This window comes from Oncorhynchus tshawytscha, linkage group LG09, assembly GCF_018296145.1.
Source record: "Oncorhynchus tshawytscha isolate Ot180627B linkage group LG09, Otsh_v2.0, whole genome shotgun sequence".
NCBI classification, from domain to species: Eukaryota; Metazoa; Chordata; class Actinopteri; order Salmoniformes; family Salmonidae; genus Oncorhynchus; species Oncorhynchus tshawytscha.
Window position 1 is genome coordinate 7,800,586 of NC_056437.1, and position 22,120 is coordinate 7,822,705.

The 22,120-nt window shown below is 45.4% G+C and overlaps 1 protein-coding gene across 4 annotated transcripts in view; it reads right to left on the reverse strand.

Moving 5' to 3' along the window:
* The window catches only part of LOC112259485 (protein Shroom3), a 122,575-nt gene that overhangs the window by 59,381 nt on the left and 41,074 nt on the right, over positions 1-22,120 (reverse strand). For all 4 annotated transcript variants that reach the window (XM_042326435.1, XM_042326436.1, XM_042326434.1 and 1 more), the window contains one exon: positions 4,651-4,833. In XM_042326435.1, coding sequence (XP_042182369.1) covers positions 4,651-4,833 — 183 coding nt within the window. The remainder of the gene's footprint in view (positions 1-4,650; positions 4,834-22,120) is intronic.

Sequence of the window (22,120 nt, forward strand, 5' to 3'; positions counted from 1 at the left end):
CTAACAACGACAAGTTCGGTGAAGAGAGGTGATGCATTCTACTGATGAAATGACACTGGCTTACCTTAGTGACATATTCAATTAAACAAAGTCAGAGGACAACCTTGGTCTTACCTCACCTCGGACTGACGCAAGGACACGTCATGGTCTCCGTTCTATCAGATTAGAGTTTAGAAACAGACCCATATACATGCATGGCTCTGGATTGAAATAAGGAACACAATGCATGAGGTCATTCAGTTTATGTACCATAAATCAGACTAGATAAATATACAATATTGTCTAATACATTTGTTAGATAAACTCGTTTGTAAAGCTTGTCTGAATTCCATTTAATTAAAGTATTACGGTTCTAGAACAGTTTACATTCTGTGAGACAGAGAGTCTTCAGTAAACTCAAGGATATCCAATTTAGGAGGAGAACAGAGGAGATCACCATAGCAACTGGGTTTTAAGTTCAAACTGCCAAATGACATACAGTAGATGGAGAAACTAAGCTCCAACTAGTCTGCTCTGCCCTGCTCTGCTCTGCCCTGCTCTGCCCTACTCTGCTCTGCCCTACTCTACTCTGCTCTGCTCTGCCCTACTCTACTCTACTCTGCTCTGCCCTACTCTACTCTACTCTGCTCTGCTCTGCCCTACTCTACTCTGCCCTACTCTGCCCTACTCTGCCCTACTCTACTCTACTCTGCCCTGCCCTGCCCTGCCCTACTCTACTCTACTCTACTCTGCTCTCACAGGAAAGGGCCAGTTTGTACAGAAGTCAAACCCTAAGACATTGTTAGAAAGTCCTTTTTTCTCTCTACATATTCTGCACTGCGCAGCCGTAACACAGCGAAGCCCTAGACTAGGTCTACACAGACATATTTGGCTGGTAGTGTTGTGTACACAATGAAATTACAGTGCCATGGTTTTACAGACGGTTTCTATAGCAATGCCTTCACTAGGCCTCCAATAACATCCATCCATTTATCAGAGTCTGACTCCCAAATGGCACCCTAGTACCTTTCTAGTGCACTTCGTTTGACCAGGGTCCATAGCCACTTCATACAGTGCCTTCGGAAAGTTTTCAAACCCATTGTCAGCTTTCTTCTAAAATTTATTAAATCGTTTTTTTCCCCTTATCAATCTACAAACAATACCCCATAATGACAACAGAAAAACCAGGTTTTTAGAAATATTTGCTCATTTATAAATAAATTTTTAAAAAACGGAAATTATAACATTTACATAAGTATTTAGTCCCTTTACTCAGCACTTTATTGAAGCACCTTTGGCAGCGATTACAGCCTAGAGTCTTCTTGGGTAATGACGCTACAAGCTTGGCACACCTGTATTTGGGGAGGTTCTCCCATTCTTCTCTGCAGATCCTCTCAAGCTCTGTCAAGTTGGCTGGGCCACTCAAAGACATTCAGAGACTTGTCTCGAAGCCACTCCTGCGTTGTCTTGGCTGTGTGCTTAGGGTCATTGTCCTGTTGGAAGTTGAACCTCTGCTCCAGTCTGAGGTCCTGAGCACTCTGGGGCAGGTTTTTATCTAGGATCTCTCTATACTTTCCTCCGTTCATCTTTCCCTCGATCCTGACTAGTCTCCCAGTCTCTGCCACTGAAAAACATCCCCACAGCATGATGCTGCCACCACCATGCTTCACCGTAGGGATGGTGCCAGGTTACCTCCAGACGTGACCCTTCATATTCAGGCCAAAGAGTTCAATCTTCGTTTCATCAGACCAGATCATCTTGTTTCTCATGGTCTGAGAGTGCCTTTAAGCAAACTCCAAGCAGGCTGTCATGTGCCTTTTACTGAGGAGTGGCTTCCATCTGGCCACTCTACCATAAAGGCCTGATTGGTGGAGTGCTGCAGAGATGGTTGTCCTTCTGTGAGGTTCTCCCTTCTCCACAGAGAAACTCTAGATCTCTGTCAGAGTGACCATCAGGTTCTTGGTCACTCCCCTGACCAAGGCCCTTCTCCACCCATTACTCAGTTTTGCCGGGCGGCCAGCTCCAGGAAGAGTCTTGGTGGTTCCAAACATCTTCCATTAACCTTCAATGCTGCAGAAATGTTTTTTGGTATCCTTCCCCAGATTTTAGAATAAGGCTGTGACGTAACAAAATATTGAAAACGTAAAGGGCTCTGAATAGTTTCCGAGGGCACTGTTGGTAATAGGGGGCCTTTTAGGATACAGACAGACAACAGAAGGGAGACAGAACGATTAGAACACTGTTGGTCATAGGGGGCCCTTTAGGATACAGACAGACAACAGAAGGGAGACAGAACGATTAGAACACTGTTGGTCATAGGGGGCCCTTTAGGATACAGACAGCCAACAGAAGGGAGACAGAACGATTAGAACACTGTTGGTCATAGGGGGCCCTTTAGGATACAGACAGACAACAGAAGGGAGACAGAACGATTAGAACACTGTTGGTCATAGGGGGCCCTTTAGGATACAGACAGCCAACAGAAGGGAGACAGAACGATTAGAACACTGTTGGTCATAGGGGCCCTTTAGGATACAGACAGACAACAGAAGGGAGACAGAACGATTAGAACACTGTTGGTAATAGGGGGCCCTTTAGGATACAGACAGACAACAGAAGGGAGACAGAACGATTAGAACACTGTTGGTCATAGGGGGCCCTTTAGGATACAGACAGACAACAGAAGGGAGACAGAACGATTAGAACACTGTAGAATTATTCAGTTCACTTTGAACATTCTGCTGAAACGGTACCAACTAAAATGGGCGGTGCTCCACTCCACTACGCCATGGAACGGCCAGGATGAACCTTCTGGGCGGCTTGATCTGATCTGTTTGGTCCTATTTATCAAGATGGTCTGTCTGTTTTTAAAGAGTTTATAGCCTAGTTATCATTACTCAGTACTGGTACCCTGTGTATATAGCCTAGTTATCATTACTCAGTACTGGTACCCTGTGTATATAGCCTAGTTATCATTACTCAGTACTGGTACCCTGTGTATATAGCCTAGTTATCATTACTCAGTACTGGTACCCTGTGTATATAGCCTAGTTATCATTACTCAATACCGGTACCCTGTGTATATAGCCTAGTTATCATTACTCATTGTGTATCTATTATTACATGTATTATTACTTGTTTTACTTTTCTATTATTTCTCTATTTTCTTTCTCTCTACAGTGTTGGGAAGGGCCCATAAGTAAGTATTCCACTGTTAGTCTCTACCTGTTGTTTACAAAGCTTGTGACGAATACCGTTTGACTTGATTCCTTTCACTAACATGACTTCCTGTATAAATTCCCCCTTATTTCCTGTTTCCTGCAGCGTGAGAGACATGAAGATTGGAAGTGGTCACATAACAATGGTTGGGGACAGGAGCATCCCGTAGAGCTTCCTTCCTATGTGGGCCCTGGTTAAAAGAAGTGGACCATATATGGAAACGGGTACCGTCTGGGACACAACCCCTTCTCTTCCTGAACCAGACAGGACAAGGGCCGATAGCTATGAATATCTATCCCCTCTCGCTGAACTTTTTTACCTTTCTCTGTCTCTCTCTTGTTCAATTCAATTTGAGGAGCTTTATTGGCATGGGAAACATGTTAACATTGCCAAAGCAAGTGAGGTAGATAAATATACAAAAGTGAAATAAACAGTGAAAATGAACTTATTCTTATTATATCTCTCTTTCTCTATTTTTTTAATCTTCCTTTCTCGATCTCTCTCTCTCTCTCTCTCTCTCTCTCTCTCTCTCTCTCTTTCATTCTCTCTGTCTATCTCTCTGTCTTGATTTCTTTCTCTCTCAAGCCTCTTTCAACTCTCTCCCTCCCTCTGTCTCTTTCTCTCTCTTTCACTCTGTTTATATCTCTCTCTCTCTCTCTCTCTCTCTCTCTCTCTCTCTCTCTCTCTCTCTCTCTCTCTCTCTCTCTCTCTCTCTCTCTCTCTCTCTCTCTCTCTCTCTCTCTCTCTCTCTCTCTCTCTCTCTCTCTCTCTCTCTCTCTCTCTCTCTCTCTCTCTCTCTCTCTCTCTCTCTCTCTCTCTCTCTCTCTCTCTCTCTCTCTCTCTCTCTCTCTCTCTCTCTCTCTCCCCATCTAAACAAAGTCAAACAAACATAAACAGAGTCTGACTCAAATCTCAGTAGAGTCAAAGATGGATGCCACACCCAGATACACAAACACAATGCAAACATTACCCACACAGACCCAAAACACTTGTACTGTTCAGAAACACACCCAAATAGACATAATGTACATACAGTATATCCAGCCAGGCTACTTTAAGTGGAACATCTGTGAAATGCCTAGCTAGTTAGCAGTGTGCGCTAGTAACGTTTCAATCAGTGACGTCACTCGCTCTGAGACCTTGAAGTAGTCGTTTCCCTTTTCTCTGCAAGGACCGAGGCTTTTGTGGAGCGATAGGTAACGCTGCTTCGTAGGAGGCAGTTCAGAGGGTCTCTGGTTCGAGCCCAGGTTGGGGTGAGAAGACAGGGACAGCAGCAAACTGTTTACAGAAGTAACACTACTCACACAGAGGCCTTATAGGGCTGGTTTCCCTGACCAAGATTAAACCTAGTTGTGGCCTAAAAAAAAGCATGTTCAATGGAGAATATCTATTGAAATAGCTTTTCCGGTAAACTTGCCCATAGAGGCATACAGAGACTGGCCCAGGACTGACCTGTTTTTGATGCGTAGTTTAACTCCTCCAGAACATCCTCCTCGATTTTCTCTGGGGGGTCCGTGAACGGAGGAGAGGGGGGTGTGGTGGTCCGAGGGAGGGCCGATGGGTAGGGGGGTGAGGTTGGGCAGGGTCAGTGGGGTGAGGGTGGGGTCACTACAGCAGGAGCCTGGGCAGCACTCCCTGAGGAAGAGACAGAGATAGTCAGAGCAGTGAGAGGGAAAGCACTACTACTCACCACTGTCAGCTGACAGAGTAGCCTACCAACCCGGTACCGACCCAGTACCGACACAGTACCAACCCAATACCGACACAGTACCAACCCAATACCAACCCAGTACCGTGCTTCTACACCTGCATTGCTTGCTGTTTGGGGTTTTAGGCTGGGTTTCTGTACAGCACTTTGAGATATCAGCTGATGTACGAAGGGCTATATAAATAAATTTGATTTGATTTGATTTACCGACCCAGTACCACCCCGGTACCAACCCAATACCAACCCAGTACCAACCCAGTACCAACCCGGGACCAACCCAGTACCAACCCAATACCAACCCAGTACCAACCCAATAACATCCCAGTACCAACCCAATACCATCCCAGTACCAACCCAGTACCAACCCAGTACCAACCCAATACCAACCCAGTACCAACCCGGTACCAACCCGGTACCAACCCAGTACCAACCCAGTACCAACCCGGGCATGTACCAACCCAGTACCAACCCAGTACCAACCCAGTACCAAACCAATACCAACCCGGGAATGTACCAACCCAGTACCAACCCAGCATGTACCAACCCAGTACCAACCCAGCATGTACCAAGCCAGTACCAACCCAGCACGTACCAACCCAGTACCAACCCAGCACGTACCAACCCAGTACCAACCCAGTACCAACCCAGTACCAACCCAGCACGTACCAACCCAGTACCAACCCAGTACCAACCCAGCACGTACCAACCCAGTACCAACCCAGTACCAACCCAGCACGTACCAACCCAGTACCAACCCAGCACGTACCAACCCAGTACCAACCCAGCACGTACCAACCCAGTACCAACCCAGCACGTACCAACCCAGTACCAACCCAGCACGTACCAACCCAGTACCAACCCAGCATGTACCAACCCAGTACCAACCCAGCACGTACCAACCCAGTACCAACCCCAGTACCAACCCAGCACGTACCAACCCAGTACCAACCCAGCACGTACCAACCCAGTACCAACCCAGCATGTACCAACCCAGTACCAACCCAGCACGTACCAACCCAGTACCAACCCAGTACCAACCCAGCACGTACCAACCCAGTACTAACCCAGTACCAACCCAGTACCAACCCAATACCAACCCAGTACCAACCCGGTACCAACCCGGTACCAACCCAGCACGTACCAACCCAGTACCAACCCAGCATGTACCAACCCAGTACCAACCCAGCACGTACCAACCCAGTACCAACCCAGCACGTACCAACCCAGTACCAACCCAGCACGTACCAACCCAGTACCAACCCAGTACCAACCCAGCACGTACCAACCCAGTACCAACCCAGTACCAACCCAGCACCAACCCAGTACCAACCCAGTACCAACCCAGTACCAACCCAGTACCAACCCAGCACGTACCAACCCATTACCAACCCAGCACGTACCAACCCAGTACCAACCCAGCACGTACCAACCCAGTACCAACCCAGCACGTACCAACCCAGTACCAACCCAGCACGTACCAACCCAGTACCAACCCAGTACCAACCCAGTACCAACCCAGCACGTACCAACCCAGCACGTACCAACCCAACACGTACCAACCCAGTACCAACCCAGTACCAACCCAGCACGTACCAACCCAGTACCAACCCAGCACGTACCAACCCAGCACGTACCAACCCAGCACGTACCAACCCAGTACCAACCCAGCACGTACCAACCCAGTACCAACCCAGCACGTACCAACCCAGCACGTACCAACCCAGCACGTACCAACCCAACACGTACCAACCCAGTACCAACCCAGTACCAACCCAGCACGTACCAACCCAACACGTACCAACCCAGTACCAACCCAGTACCAACCCAGTACCAACCCAGCACGTACCAACCCAGTACCAACCCAGCACGTACCAACCCAGTACCAACCCAGCACGTACCAACCCAGTACCAACCCAGCACGTACCAACCCAGTACCAACCCAGTACCAACCCAGTACCAACCCAGCACGTACCAACCCAGCACGTACCAACCCAGCACGTACCAACCCAGCACGTACCAACCCAGTACCAACCCAGTACCAACCCAGCACGTACCAACCCAGCACGTACCAACCCAGCACGTACCAACCCAGTACCAACCCAGTACCAACCCAGCACGTACCAACCCAGTACCAACCCAGCACGTACCAACCCAGTACCAACCCAGCACGTACCAACCCAGTACCAACCCAGCACGTACCAACCCAGTACCAACCCAACATGGGTTAATATACAGTGAATGCTCCCGTACTTAAAGTGAACCACTAAACCAGAAGAGGTAATTGTGTATAATGTGTCACATCCAGACCCGGCTAATTCTTTCTTCACCACGATGTTTTCACAGCACTCCCAGCTTATCAACAACAAGGAAAGCAAACAGGATTTTAAACTGATCTGAGTTAAAGGTCAAGAGGAGGTCAAATGGGTCAGCTCTTCGTTGTGGCACGGCATTCATAACTAGCTAAATCCTTACTAACTAGCTAAGTCCTTACTATCTAGCTAAGTCCTTACTAACTAGCTAAATCCTTACTAACTAGCTAAGTCCTTACTAACTAGCTAAATCCCTACTAACTAGCTAAGTCCTTACTAACTAGCTAAATCCTTACTAACTAGCTAAGTCCTTACTAACTAGCTATATCCTTACTAACTAGCTAAATCCTTACTAACTAGCTAAGTCCTTACTAACTAGCTAAATCCTTACTAACTAGCTAAATCCTTGCTAACTAGCTAAGTCCTTACTAACTAGCTAAATCCTTACTAACTACCTAAGTCCTTACTAACTAGCTAAGTCCTTACTAACTAGCTAAATCCTTACTAACTAGCTAAATCCTTGCAAACTAGCTAAATCCTTACTAACTAGCTAAATCCTTACTAACTGTGTAGTGGATGGTTACAGCCGGTGCTATTCAACAGTAGCATGTGGCCTGAGGTGGTGTAGTGGATGGTTACAGCCGGTGCTATTCAACAGTAGCTTGTGGCCTGAGGTGGTGTAGTGGATAGTTACAGCCGGTGCTATTCAACAGTAGCGTGTGGCCTGGGGTGGTGTAGTGGATGGTTACAGCCGCTGCCCTCAGAACATATGTCAAATCACTAGTCTGGGTAGCCATTTGACTAGATGTTCAGGAGTCTTATGGCTTGGGGGTAGAAGCTGTTTAGAAGGCTCTTGGACCTAGACTTGGTGCTCCGGTACCGCTTGCCGTGTGGTAGCAGAGAGAACAGTCTATGACTAGGGTGGCTGGAGTCTTTGACAATTTTTATGGCCTTCCTCTGACACCGCCTGGTATAGGGGTCCTGGATGGCAGGAAGCTTGGCCCCAGTGATGTACTGGGCAGTTCGCACTACACTCTGTAGTGCCTCGCGGTCGGAGGCAGAGCAGTTGCTATACCAGGCAGTGATGCAACCAGTCAGGATGCTCTCGATGGTGCAACTGTAGAACCTTTTGAGGATATGTAAGCTCCTCTGTTGGAGTGGGTTTAAATCCGAGTCATTCTACCATTCTAACACACTCTCTCCTTCCTACTTTCCTGTCACTCTTCATTTTCATTGACCAATAAACACGAAAAGGAGTAGCTTTGCCAGTCAGGCGTCTAGGCTGAAGCCAGGACTCCAGACTAACTTTTTCAGTTGGTTGTGCCACCAACTGGTTTGGTCGCACCAATTTTTTTCTCACAGAAAATAAATGTTTTGTAATCACCTTAGTCATTCATAGAGCTTTAGATGATGTAATAGAACACTGAGAAGGAAGGCTAATCAATAAATGTTTGTTGTTTCATTGTTTGTTGAATCTTCTAACAGGAACACATGACTCAAGATATTATGATGTCCAATCTAATCCAGTGATTTTCATGAATTGTTGTTCAATAGAGATGAATTTGCCTACATCTTTATGTGCACTAACATCATAGGCTAATTCACCACGAGGAAGTGAAAATTCTAAACACCTTAGATAGATCGCTAACACTCAATATAGTACCCAGTGTCAGTAGTCATGTACTAATCTATCAGTAAATGTATTGTCATGAAAAAAAAAATGTTGCAGTTGTTGCCTACATATGCCGCATGTGCACTATAATGCACTACTTCTGAACAGAGTCATACGAGAGCCATTTGGGATGCAGACAATGCCTCTAGTCTCTCCTCTCTCCAGAGCAGTACAGTAGTTAACTAGGCTAATGAGATGCGTTTTTGTTTATGAGGTTAACACTTCTCTGATTGGTTCATATACACATCATTGTTTATGAGGTTACCTCTTCTCTGATTGGTTCACATACAAATGATTGTTTATGCGTTTAAGTCTTCTTTGATTTGTTTATATACACATTCCACACATATGACCTCAAATGACACGATATATGAATAAATTACATTTTATTTTTGTGTCAAATCACCAATTGGCAACCCATCCCTTATGGGATTATTTGACACATAAACAAACATTACAACAATTCAGTATGGTAATTAAATGATCATTATTCTTTCCGTGTTCTCTGCATCGCATAAAGAGTGAAACATTTTTATGTTAATCAGAATATTGGCCCAATAGTCGATAGCTAGTAAGATTTCTTACATTTTGACTGGACAGATGAGCCGTTTACTATATTAGTTTCACTTATGGAGTCGGATGGATAGAAAGGGAAATCAGACTAGGTTGTAGTTATTGTGTACTATGTCATAGTGGTGCTATAGTTCAAGGTTGTAGTTATTGTGTACTATATCATAGTGATGCTATAGTTCTAGGTTGTAGTTATTGTGTACTATGTCATAGTGGTGCTATAGTTCTAGGTTGTTATTGTGTACTATGTCATAGTGGTGCTATAGTTCTAGGTTGCAGTTATTGTGTACTATGTCACAGTGGTGCTATAGTTCTAGGTTGTAGTTATTGTGTACTATGTCATAGTGGTGCTATAGTTCTAGGTTGCAGTTATTGTGTACTATGTCACAGTGGTGCTATAGTTCTAGGTTGTAGTTATTGTGTACTATATCATAGTGATGCTATAGTTCTAGGTTGTAGTTATTGTGTACTATGTCATAGTGGTGCTATAGTTCTAGGTTGTTATTGTGTACTATGTCATAGTGGTGCTATAGTTCTAGGTTGCAGTTATTGTGTACTATGTCACAGTGGTGCTATAGTTCTAGGTTGTTATTGTGTACTATGTCATAGTGGTGCTATAGTTCTAGGTTGCAGTTATTGTGTACTATGTCACAGTGGTGCTATAGTTCTAGGTTGTAGTTATTGTGTACTATGTCATAGTGGTGCTATAGTTCTAGGTTGGAGTTATTGTGTACCATGTCATAGTAGAGCTATAGTTCTGGGTTGTAGTTATTGTGTACTATGTCACAGTGGTGCTATAGTTCAAGGTTGTAGTTATTGTGTACTATGTCATAGTGGTGCTATAGTTCTAGGTTGTAGTTATTGTGTACTATGTCATAGTAGTGCTATAGTTCTGGGTTGTAGATATTGTGTACTATGTCACAGTAGTGCTATAGTTCAAGGTTGTAGTTATTGTGTACTATGTCATAGTGGTGCTATAGTTCTAGGTTGTAGTTATTGTGTACTATGTCATAGTGGTGCTATAGTTCTAGGTTGTAGTTATTGTCTACTATGTCACAGTGGTGCTATAGTTCTAGGTTGTAGTTATTGTCTACTATGTCATAGTGGTGCTATAGTTCTAGGTTGTAGTTATTGTGTACTATGTCACAGTGGTGCTATAGTTCTAGGTTGTAGTTATTGTCTACTATGTCATAGTGGTGCTATAGTTCTAGGTTGTAGTTATTGTCTACTATGTCATTGTGGTGCTATAGTCATAACTGTGTTGCTGATATCTACTGACTACTCTCTTATTATCTCCATTAGAAAAAAGAGAACTAGCAACAAACACTGTGTATAATCTTATATCCCTCACTTGCTCATTGAGGCCATATATGTGAAGGCAATCTGGAAATACAGTATAATATAATAAAGTATCAAATAATACAGTATCATACAATACAGTATCATAAAATACAGTAGAATTATCTTATGTCTAAACTGTACCTACTACCAAATATGAATATGCATGAAGCTGACCTGGATAGGGCAGTAATTTAAAACCCACCCCATAGTCACTGTGTCAAAACTGTGCTGCTTTGCATCCATCTATAAACAACCGCTCTCTCGTTCTCTCTCTCATCGTCTGCATCAGAAAACAGACAAACAAAAGAAAGCAAGCCCAGCTGAAAACCTCTGAGTGAGACGGAAAGTCTGTGGAGGGTGTGATGTCGCTCTCTTATAGAGCCAGCAGACGGACAGTAAGTCATTTTCAACCAAGAGAATGCTGCAGACAGACAGTAAGTCATTTTCAACCAAGAGAATGCTGCAGACAGACAGTAAGTCATTATCAACCAAGAGAATGCTGCAGACAGACAGTAAGTCATTATCAACCAAGAGAATGCTGCAGACAGACAGTAAGTCATTATCAACCAAGAGAATGCTGCAGACAGACAGTAAGTCATTTTCAACCAAGAGAATGCTGCAGACGGACAGTAAGTCATTATCAACCAAGAAAATGCTACAGACAGACAGTAAGTCATTATCAACCAAGAGAATGCTGCAGACAGACAGTATGTCATTATCAACCAAGAGAATGCTGCAGACGGACAGTAAGTCATTATCAACCAAGAGAATGCTGCAGACAGACAGTAAGTCATTTTCAACCAAGAGAATGCTGCAGACGGACAGTAAGTCATTATCAACCAAGAGAATGCTACAGACAGACAGTATGTCATTATCAACCAAGAGAATGCTGCAGACGGACAGTAAGTCATTATCAACCAAGAGAATGCTGCAGACGGACAGTAAGTCATTATCAACCAAGAGAATGCTGCAGACGGACAGTAAGTCATTATCAACCAAGAGAATGCTGCAGACGGACAGTAAGTCATTATCAACCAAGAGAATGCTGCAGACAGACAGTAGCTAGCTAACCGACCAGGCCTGTGTGACAGGCAGTAGCTAGCTAACCGACCAGGCCTGTGTGACAGACAGTAGCTAGCTAACCGACCAGGCCTGTATGACATCCAGTAGCTAGCTAACCGACCAGGCCTGTGTGACAGGCAGTAGCTAGCTAACCGACCAGGCCTGTATGACAGACAGTAGCTAGCTAACCGACCAGGCCTGTATGACAGCCAGTAGCTAGCTAACCGACCAGGCCTGTATGACAGACAGTAGCTAGCTAACCAACCAGGCCTGTATGACAGACAGTAGCTAGCTAACCGACCAGGCCTGTGTGACAGACAGTAGCTAGCCGACCAGGCCTGTGTGACAGACAGTAGCTAGCTAACCAACCAGGCCTGTATGACAGACAGTAGCTAGCTAACCGACCAGGCCTGTGTGACAGACAGTAGCTAGCTAACCGACCAGGCCTGTGTGACAGACATTAGCTAGCTAACCGACCAGGCCTGTGTGACAATTCAGGTGTTTTTGTTGAGTGCCTTTGTTACAACTATGAAACAGAAAGCGGCAGGGTAGCCTAGTGGTTAGAGCGTTGGACTAGTAACCGAAAGGTTGCAAGATCGAATCCCTGACCTGACAAGGTATAAATCTGTTGTTCTGCCCCTGAACAGGCAGTTAACCCACTGTTCCTAGGCCGTCATTGAAAATAAGAATTTGTTCTTAACTGACTTGCCTCGTAAAAAAAAAATGTGTTGGAACACAGTAACAGTTTATTTTTATAACAACAAAATAAATTTAAAAAACAACTACCAAGACGCATGATCAGCAAGACGGTCAAATGACGAAAACATTAGTAGCCTAAACATCATTATAAGCGCCAAGCGGCCTTGACAAATACTGAAACTCAGCACAAAAACAACAATGGCATGATCATGAATATAAGTGTCGATATGACAGCAGTCACAAATTGTCAATTACTATCAGCTTGCATGGTGTGTGCGTCTTAACGCAATGGCATCAGTTGGAGGATGTCCATGCCACATAAACAACGAGAGCTAGTGAGTGCGTTGCTGATGTTCTTTTTTGCTTGAGACATACTGTAGAGCCTGCTCTCTCAGTGATGACATTTTGTGCTGATAATCGGCCCGTAGCATTGTCACGGGCTTGTTCTATCTAAACGTTGGCCATCCCTTCCTCTCTCCCGTCTCAACTTTTCATTTGGTAGTGGCGAGGATAACTGCTCAGTGTGCACCGTTCTGGGTTTTTTTTGTTGGGGGGGGGCTCTGAGGTATAAATTCAGGATGAGGCTCAGAACCAGAAGATTAATCATCAGAGGTAGAGGTTCAGGATGAGGCACAGAACCAGAAGAGGAGGTTCAGGATGAGGCTCAGAACCAGAAGAGGAGGTTCAGGATGAGGCTCAGAACCAGAAGAGAAGGTTCAGGATGAGGCTCAGAACCAGAAGATTAATCATCAGAGGTGGAGGTTCAGGATGAGGCTCAGAGGATGAGGCTCAGAACCAGAAGATTAATCATCAGAAATGTCATGATCCATTTCGTCCATCGGAGTCGTTTTCATTCAGATTTTGTAGCAGTGCTAACGCAGCATGTGCATCCATTCGTCTGGCTCTTCTTGCCATTCTACAGGATGCACACGTTCACTGTGTAGCCTTCTCCAAGTAGACCAGAGGAGACTGATGAGACTGCTTTGATTCGCTGGACTGATATAGGGTACATACCATTTTAAGATTATAATTACAATAGATCAATGCAACAGAATTGCCTGCCCTTGTTCTTTATTCACTATTGGTGATTAAACAATGATGCATAGTTCACTCCCCCCTCACTCATCAACTCACCCATTCTCCCCCATCATACTTTACTTCATTTATTTCATCTGTTTGAAATTACATTAGATTTGGTATAGTTTAGGTTCGGTTTTGAGGCAATTATCAGGGTGGTTATCAACTGGGAATGACACCTTCAACTGTCAGGAGTAGGAGGGGAGCAGGCCCTACTGTCAGGAGAAGGAGGGGAGCAGGCCCTACTGTCAGGAGAAGGAGGGGAGCAGGCCCTACTGTCAGGAGTAGGAGGGGAGCAGGCCTTACTGTTGGGAGAAGGAGGGGAGCAGGCCTTACTGTGAGGAGAAGGAGGGGAGCAGGCCCTACTGTCAGGAGTAGGAGGGGAGCAGGCCCTACTGTCAGGAGTAGGGGGGAGCAGGCCTTACTGTTGGGAGAAGGAGGGGAGCAGGCCCTACTGTCAGGAGTAGGAGGGGAGCAGGTCCTACTGTCAGGAGTAGGAGGGGAGCAGGCCCTACTGTCAGGAGAAGGAGGGGAGCAGGCCCTACTGTGAGGAGAAGGAGGGGAGCAGGCCCTACTGTTAGGAGAAGGAGAGGAGCAGGCCCTACTGTGAGGAGAAGGAGGGGCAACGGGGGGAAACCATTAAAAAAATGACATGCCCTCCTAAAACAGGTTGTAACTCCAGTTCTGTTAGTGATATTAAGATTCGAACAACAACAGATTGTTATATAGACTTATTTAGGACAAGTCAAGGACAAAGAGGGGCATGACTTAAAAAAATGTAATAAAATGTTTTACCTCATGAGCAGTCCAAATGACTGCTTTAGCAGTTCTAGTGTTAATTAACCCCTCATAACTACTATTCACACTGTTCACACCTCTCCTCAGAACGATGGCTGCTACATAAACTGGGCCAGCTAACGGCTTATAGACATTAAGTCGGGAAAATGAAACATTTTTCTGGATTGTCCTGTTGTATCATATTTAGGGTATGTTGATGTTTGAAAAGAAAAGACTGTGTTAAAGTCTCATCACCGAAGAAGAACTTGTTAAATCTTCATGTGACTGTCTCTCCGTCACGCTTTGTCACATTTACATACATTTACATATTTAACGAGTCTAATTAAAACCAGACAGCAGGAGTGAATGGGTGGGGTGGGGGATGTCTGCTCTGCAGGGGGAGAGATGCGCCACTCACCCCTCCAACCTTCTCTTCAAGCCTTCCCTTCAAATTCCTCGCATGCCAACCCGCCCTGACGACAGGATAGGGCGATCTGGGTTGTATCCATAGCGACAGAGCCAGGACACAAACACACACACACTAGGTCACCCCTCTCACTGGTGGGTGTTGGGACGTCTAAAGTAGGCCTACACCCTACAGTAGGACTACATCCACACCCTGCAGTAGAACTACATCCACACCCTGCAGTAGGACTACATCCACACCCTGCAGTAGGACTACAGTACCACCCTGCAGTAAGACTACAGTACCACCATACAGTAGGATTACAGTACCACCCTGCAGTAGGACTACAGTACCACCCTACAGTAGGACTACAGTACCACCCTGCAGTAGGACTACAGTACCACCCTACAGTAGGACTATATCCACACCCTGCAGTAGGACTACAGTACCACCCTGCAGTAGGACTACAGTACCACCCTACAGTAGGACTACATCCACACCCTGCAGTAGGACTACATCCACACCCTGCAGTAGGACTACAGTACCACCCTGTAGTAGGACTACATCCACACCCTGCAGTAGGACTACAGTACCACCCTGCAGTAGGACTACATCTACACCCTGCAGTAGGACTACAGTACCACCCTACAGTAGGACTACAGTACCACCCTGCAGTAGGACTACAGTACCACCCTGCAGTAGGACTACAGTACCACCCTGCAGTAGAACTACAGTACCACCCTACAGTAGGACTACCTCCACACCCTGCAGTAGGACTACAGTACCACCCTACAATAGGACTACAGTACCACCCTGCAGTAGGACTACATCCACACCCTACGGTAGAACTACATCCACACCTTGCAGTAGGACTACAGTACCACCCTACAGTAGGACTACATACACACCCTACAGTAGGACTACAGTACCACCCTGCAGTAGGACTACAGTACCACCCTACAGTAGGACTACAGTACCACCCTACAGTAGGACTACAGTACCACCCTGCAGTAGAACTACATCCACACCCTGCAGTAGGACTACAGTACCACCCTGCAGTAGGACTACAGTACCACCCTACAGTAGGAATACAGTACCACCCTGCAGTAGGACTACAGTACCACCCTACAGTAGGACTACAGTACCACCCTGCAGTAGGACTACATCCACACCCTGCAGTAGGACTACAGTACCACCATGCAGTAGGACTACAGTACCACCCTACAGTAGAACTAGAGTACCACCCTACAGTAGGACTACAGTACCACCCTACAGTAGGACTACAGTACCACCCTACAGTAGAACTACAGTACCACCCTACAGTAGGACTACAGTACCACCCTGCAGTAGGACTACATCCACACCCAGCAGTAGGACTACAGTACCACCCTACAGTAGGACTACAGTACCACCCTGCAGTAGAACTACATCTACACCCTGCAGTAGGACTACAGTACCACCCTGCAGTAGGACTACATCCACACCCTACAGTAGAACTACATCTACACCCTACAGTAGAACTACAGTACCACCCTGCAGTAGAACTACATCCACACCCTGCAGTAGGACTACATCCACACCCTGCAGTAGGACTACAGTACCACCCTGCAGTAAGACTACAGTACCACCCTACAGTAGGACTACAGTACCACCCTGCAGTAGGACTACAGTACCACCCTGCAGTAGGACTACAGTACCACCCTGCAGTAGACCTACATCCGCACCCTGCAGTAGGACTACAGTACCACCCTGCAGTAGGACTACATCCACACCCTACAGTAGAACTACATCTACACCCTGCAGTAGGACTACAGTACCACCCTGCAGTAGGACTACATCCACACCCTACAGTAGGACTACAGTACCACCCTGCAGTAGGACTACAGTACCACCCTGCAGTAGGACTACAGTACCACTCTACAGTAGGACTACAGTACCACCCTACAGTAGGACTACAGTACCACCCTACAGTAGAACTACAGTACCACCCTACAGTAGAACTACAGTACCACCCTACAGTAGGACTACAGTACCACCCTACAGTAGGACTACAGTACCCTCTACGCATCCTGCCTTGCAGTAGGACTACATCCACACCCTGCAGTAGGACTACATCCACACCCTGCAGTAGGACTACAGTACCCTCTACGCATCCTGCCTTGCAGTAGGACTACAGTACCACCCTGCAGCAGGACTACATCCACACCCTACAGTAGGACTACATCCACACCCTGCAGTAGGACTACAGTACCCTCTACGCATACTGCCTTGCAGTAGGACTACAGTACCCTCTACGCATCCTGCCTTGCAGTAGGACTACAGTACCCTCTACGCATCCTGCCTTGCAGTAGGACTACAGTACCCTCTACGCATCCACACCCTGCAGTAGGACTACATCCACACCCTACAGTAGGACTACATCCACACCCTGCAGTAGGACTACATCCACACCCTACAGTAGGACTACATCCACACCCTGCAGTAGGACTACAGTACCCTCTACGCATACTGCCTTGCACTGCCATCACACAGCAGTTAACAGAACTAACACTGATAATATCATGCTACATTAATGCTTTTAGTATAATGAAGAATGCTTTTTGTATTAAAGTTTACAAACATTATTTACCCACGGTTTACACACATATTTATCCAGGGACGCAAGTTTGGTTTTAGAAATGGGGGGGCAATATATATATAATTTTTTTATATATACACTATATGTTGTATCCAGTTGGATAAACACTCCAAACAGCCAACCCGACCACTGGGAGGTGTCCGCATGGTCCTAAAGCACACCGTTGTCTTGTTTTGTATCACATTCCCAATGATAAAACTGGGGGTGGACAAAAATGCAATTTCAGAATGTGGGGGGGTTATGTCCCCCGTCCCCAGTGAAAGTAAGCGCCCCCTGTATATATCCCTTTCATACTGACACGTTTTCCATCAACTTTACCATGCTGACGACTTTACCACGACGTGAAAAAATGGCCGCCTTTTCTATATATCTGAAAGGTGTTGCCAGTATCAAAGCCAAAACTTTTTATTTCTGCCTAACGACCTAGTCATCATTGCGGTAAAGTTCTGCCTACGGCTTATTAACGAAAATGAACCGTAATGCTGAGGTGGTCTTGGTATGCACTATGCTCTTACAGCTCTTGATGTTTCTAGGCAACGCCCGTTAGTACTATCCTCCTGGCAGCTGTAAACTTTGCAAGGCATCACCCATCACTTCACATAGCCCACCACACGGGGTGGCAGGGTAGCCTAGTGGTTAGAGCGTTGGACTAGTAACTGGAAGGTTGCAAGTTCAAACCCCCGAGCTGGCAAGGTACAAATCTGTCGTTCTGCCCCTGAACAGGCAGTTAACCCACTGTTCCTAGGCCGTCATTGAAAATAAGAATTTGTTCTTAACTGACTTGCCTAGTAAAATAAAAAATGCACTGTTTTCTAACCACTACTGGATGGATCCATAATGGACTACTGTGGGAATAAATAGCACTGAATGACACACATATTGGAATAAAGTTAGGCTAATGCTGTTGAAGGCATCAAATTGTTGCTTACTGAAATTCCCAAAGTCATCCAATCCGTGCGTAGTGTCAATACTGGTACTGTAGTCCTACCGTAGGGTGGTACTGTAGTCCTACTGTAGGGTGGTACTGTAGTCCTACTGTAGGGTGTGTATCAAGGGTGTGTACTGTAGGGTGTGTATTAGATGATAATTTCCCTACACCTGCTCCACAACAAACATATGGAAACCGTAGTGTCAATACTGATACTGTAGTCCTACTGTAGGGTGTGTATCAACTAGATGATCATTTCCCTACACCTGCTCAACAACAAACATATGGAAACCATGTTGGACTGTTAATTCAATTCCAGCCATTACAATGAGCCTGTCCTCCTATAGCGCCTTCCACCAGCCTCCTCTAATGTCTACAGTTTTTGGAGAGGTGCAGGGTGCTGCCACACTGGGCGCCCAGGGAGCTGTTGTTGTGGGGGGGTTAAGTGCATTGCTCAAGGGCACAACGGCAAGGCAATTGGCATCTAGGATTTGAACCCTTCGGTTGCCAGCTCACTTCCTACCGGACCTGGGATTCAAACCGGTAACCCTCCGATTGCTGGCTCGCCTCTCTAACCGCTAAGCTACCCACCATGGTTAGATGGCACTCACTGTGTGTTTTGCGGTATCCTTTGTGTAAGCATAAGGAGAAATAATGATCAGTGATAGGCGGAGACATTTGGCACCTCAGCAGCAGTCTTACAAGGCGTTGATAAATATTTACAGCATTTCTGAGTGTCACATTGGACTGGAGGGAGTTAGCAGTTAGCTCTCTTTGCTCTCATTGTTAAATATTTACAGGCATTCCTGAGTGTCACATTGGACCGGAGGGAGTCAGCAGTTAGCTCTCTCTGCTCTCTACCCACTGGGCACAGACTTCATTTCAGCGTCTAGTTTTGGTTTACATTTGGTTCACGTCATTGGATTTAGGTTAAACATTTGGTGAATTTAAAAAAATGGATGACTTTTTTCAAATCCAATCAGTTTTCCACGTTGATTCAACGTATTTTCGGGGGGAAATTACGTGGATTTTTTTTTATTCAACTACTTTTTGCCCAATAGATAGTTTCTGTCTGGAGGGAACGTAGCCCCTGTGGACAGACTGAAGAATGACCTAGTGTAACAGTATAACTTTAGACCGTCCCCTCGCCCATACCCGGGCGCGAACCAGGGACCCTCTGCACACATCAACAACAGTCACCCACGAAGCATCGTTACCCATCGTTCCACAAAAGCCATGGCCCTTGCAGAGCAAAGGGAACCACTACTTCAAGGTCTCAGAGCAAGTGACGTCACCGATTGAAACGCTATTTAGAGCGCACCACCGCTAACTAGCTAGCCGTTTCACATCCGTTACACTAGCTAAGCTAGCATCACAGTAGTCTCTCGTGACAGACAGTTAGCATAAATCGATAAGCAAGCTAGCAGGCAATATTTGATTCTGGGTTCAGACAGCACAGTGAACCATGCTGAGTCCCTCATGGATTAGGCCTACTCTTGTCTGATCTCAAATTCAGCAGCTGAGGCCTTGGGCTGATTCAAGTACATGCCAGAAGTTTACTTGAGAAAAATTATTTTTAACTCTGGTTTCTCAAACCAACGCGGACGCTCTATTTGTAACTGAATCTTGGTTAAGAAGGATTTAACAGCCTCTGGTCCCATACTAGACAAATGAATAACCATTTAATAACCATTTTACTTCAGCTGGCCATCTGTTTGAAAGGAAAGTCTCTGAAAATTCATCTCATTCCACTAGAGGGAGTCCTTTAGTCATCTCAAAAAACAGATTGTAGAGAATAATGCACTAAAATGAACATACTTTATTTTAATTTCACTCCACTTAATGTCTATGATGTACCTTAGTGCTAAAGATTGATGTTAAAAAGCTGATTTACTTGAACCCTTCTTACTACAGCTCTCTGCCCTTACTTATTGCAGAACCATTGACCTATATTTTTTAATTGAAAATTGGTTCTGGTGTTATCCCTACAATCTGGAAAGAGACTAAGCACCATTTCAGCTGCTACGCTCGTTTAAGATGATGTGTTAAATTGCTTAGATCATAAAAATTATTGTGCTGCCTTTCAAAAGTTATTCGACCCTGTTGACTGAAATAGGCCTGGGTCAGGCTTTCTTGCAAGTCGTTTGAGAATGATCTGTCAGACAGGACACAATGTGTGATTTCTGATGATGTTAAGTCCAGTTTCCTAGATATTATGAAAGGTGTACCTCAGGGATCGGTATTAGGACCCGTTTCTCTTTACTATTTATATAAATAATATTGGTCTATCTGTTAAAACTTGTTAAATGAATCTGTATGCAGACGATTCTGTTATGTATGCCATTGCCCAAACAGTTGGATATGTTAGAGCTGCAATCTGACCTTGTTGCCTTACAGAAAGCCCTGGTTGGTTTAAACATTGGACTTAATATGATTTATATGATTTAATATTATGTATATTTATTCACTGGATGGGTCTCCCATTGATCAGGTTGCCACCTATAAATATCTGGGCATTTAGATTGACAAAGATGTAATGTTTAAAAAAACATACGGATGAACTTGTTAAAAAGTTAAGATTTAAAGTGGGCTTCTTCTTTTTTTAATTTTAGGAAATAGATCTTGCCTCTCCCGAAATAGCAGAAAGCAGATTGTAAAGTCAACTTTGTTTCAAATGGACTACATATTTCCAGCCAGTTCATGGCTATGGTAACACCATTGACCAGATTGCAGCAACCACTACTCTTAAACCTTTGGATGCCGTCTACCATAGTGCCCTTCACTTTATCACAGGTGACAGTTTTAATACACTTCATTGCATCCTTTATCAAAAGGTTGGCTAGTCCTCATTGAAGTCCCGTAAATCACCTTCCTGTTTGAAAAGCTCTACTAAACAAGCCTCCAACTTACCAAACTGTGTTGCTATATAAAAGATCTATATAAATGAGCTCTCTGGGTTGGTTAACTCTCAGGGTTGGTTAGCTCTCAGGGTTGGTTAACTGTTGCTCTCAGGGTTGATTAGCTCTCAGGGTTGGTTAGCTCTCAGGGTTGGTTAGCTCTCAGGGTTGGTTAGCTCTCAGGGTTGGTTAGCTCTCAGGGTTGGTTAGCTCTCAGGTTGGTTAGCTCTCAGGGTTGGTTAGCTCTCTGGGTTGGTTAACTCTCAGGGTTGGTTAGCTCTCAGGGTTGGTTAGCTCTCAGGGTTGGTTAGCTCTCAGGATTGGTTAGCTCTCTGGGTTGGTTAGCTCTCTGGGTTGGTTAACTCTCAGGGTTGGTTAGCTCTCAGGGTTGGTTAGCTCTCAGGGTTGGTTAGCTCTCAGGGTTGGTTAGCTCTCAGGGTTGGTTAGCTCTCAGGGTTGGTTAGTGTTGGTTAGCTCTCAGTGTTGGTTAGCTCTCTGGGTTGGTTAACTCTCAGGGTTGGTTAGCTCTCAGGGTTGCTTAGCTCTCAGGGTTGGTTAACTCTCGGGGTTGGTTAACTCTCAGGGTTGGTTAACTCTCAGGGTTGGTTAACTCTCAGGTTTGGTTAGCTCTCAGGGTTGGTTAGCTCTCAGGGTTGGTTAGCTCTGTTCTCTCTGTTCTCGACCAATTTAGGTAAATCCTCCTTAGTTTTAGTGCCCCCCATTGTAGGAATAACCTGCGAAATTCCTTGCATCTTGATTCCCTGGTTCCGCTAGGGCAGTTTAGGACTCTTGTGTTAAATTCATTCACTGAGGATTGTGGTTGTTTCTATTGACTGTA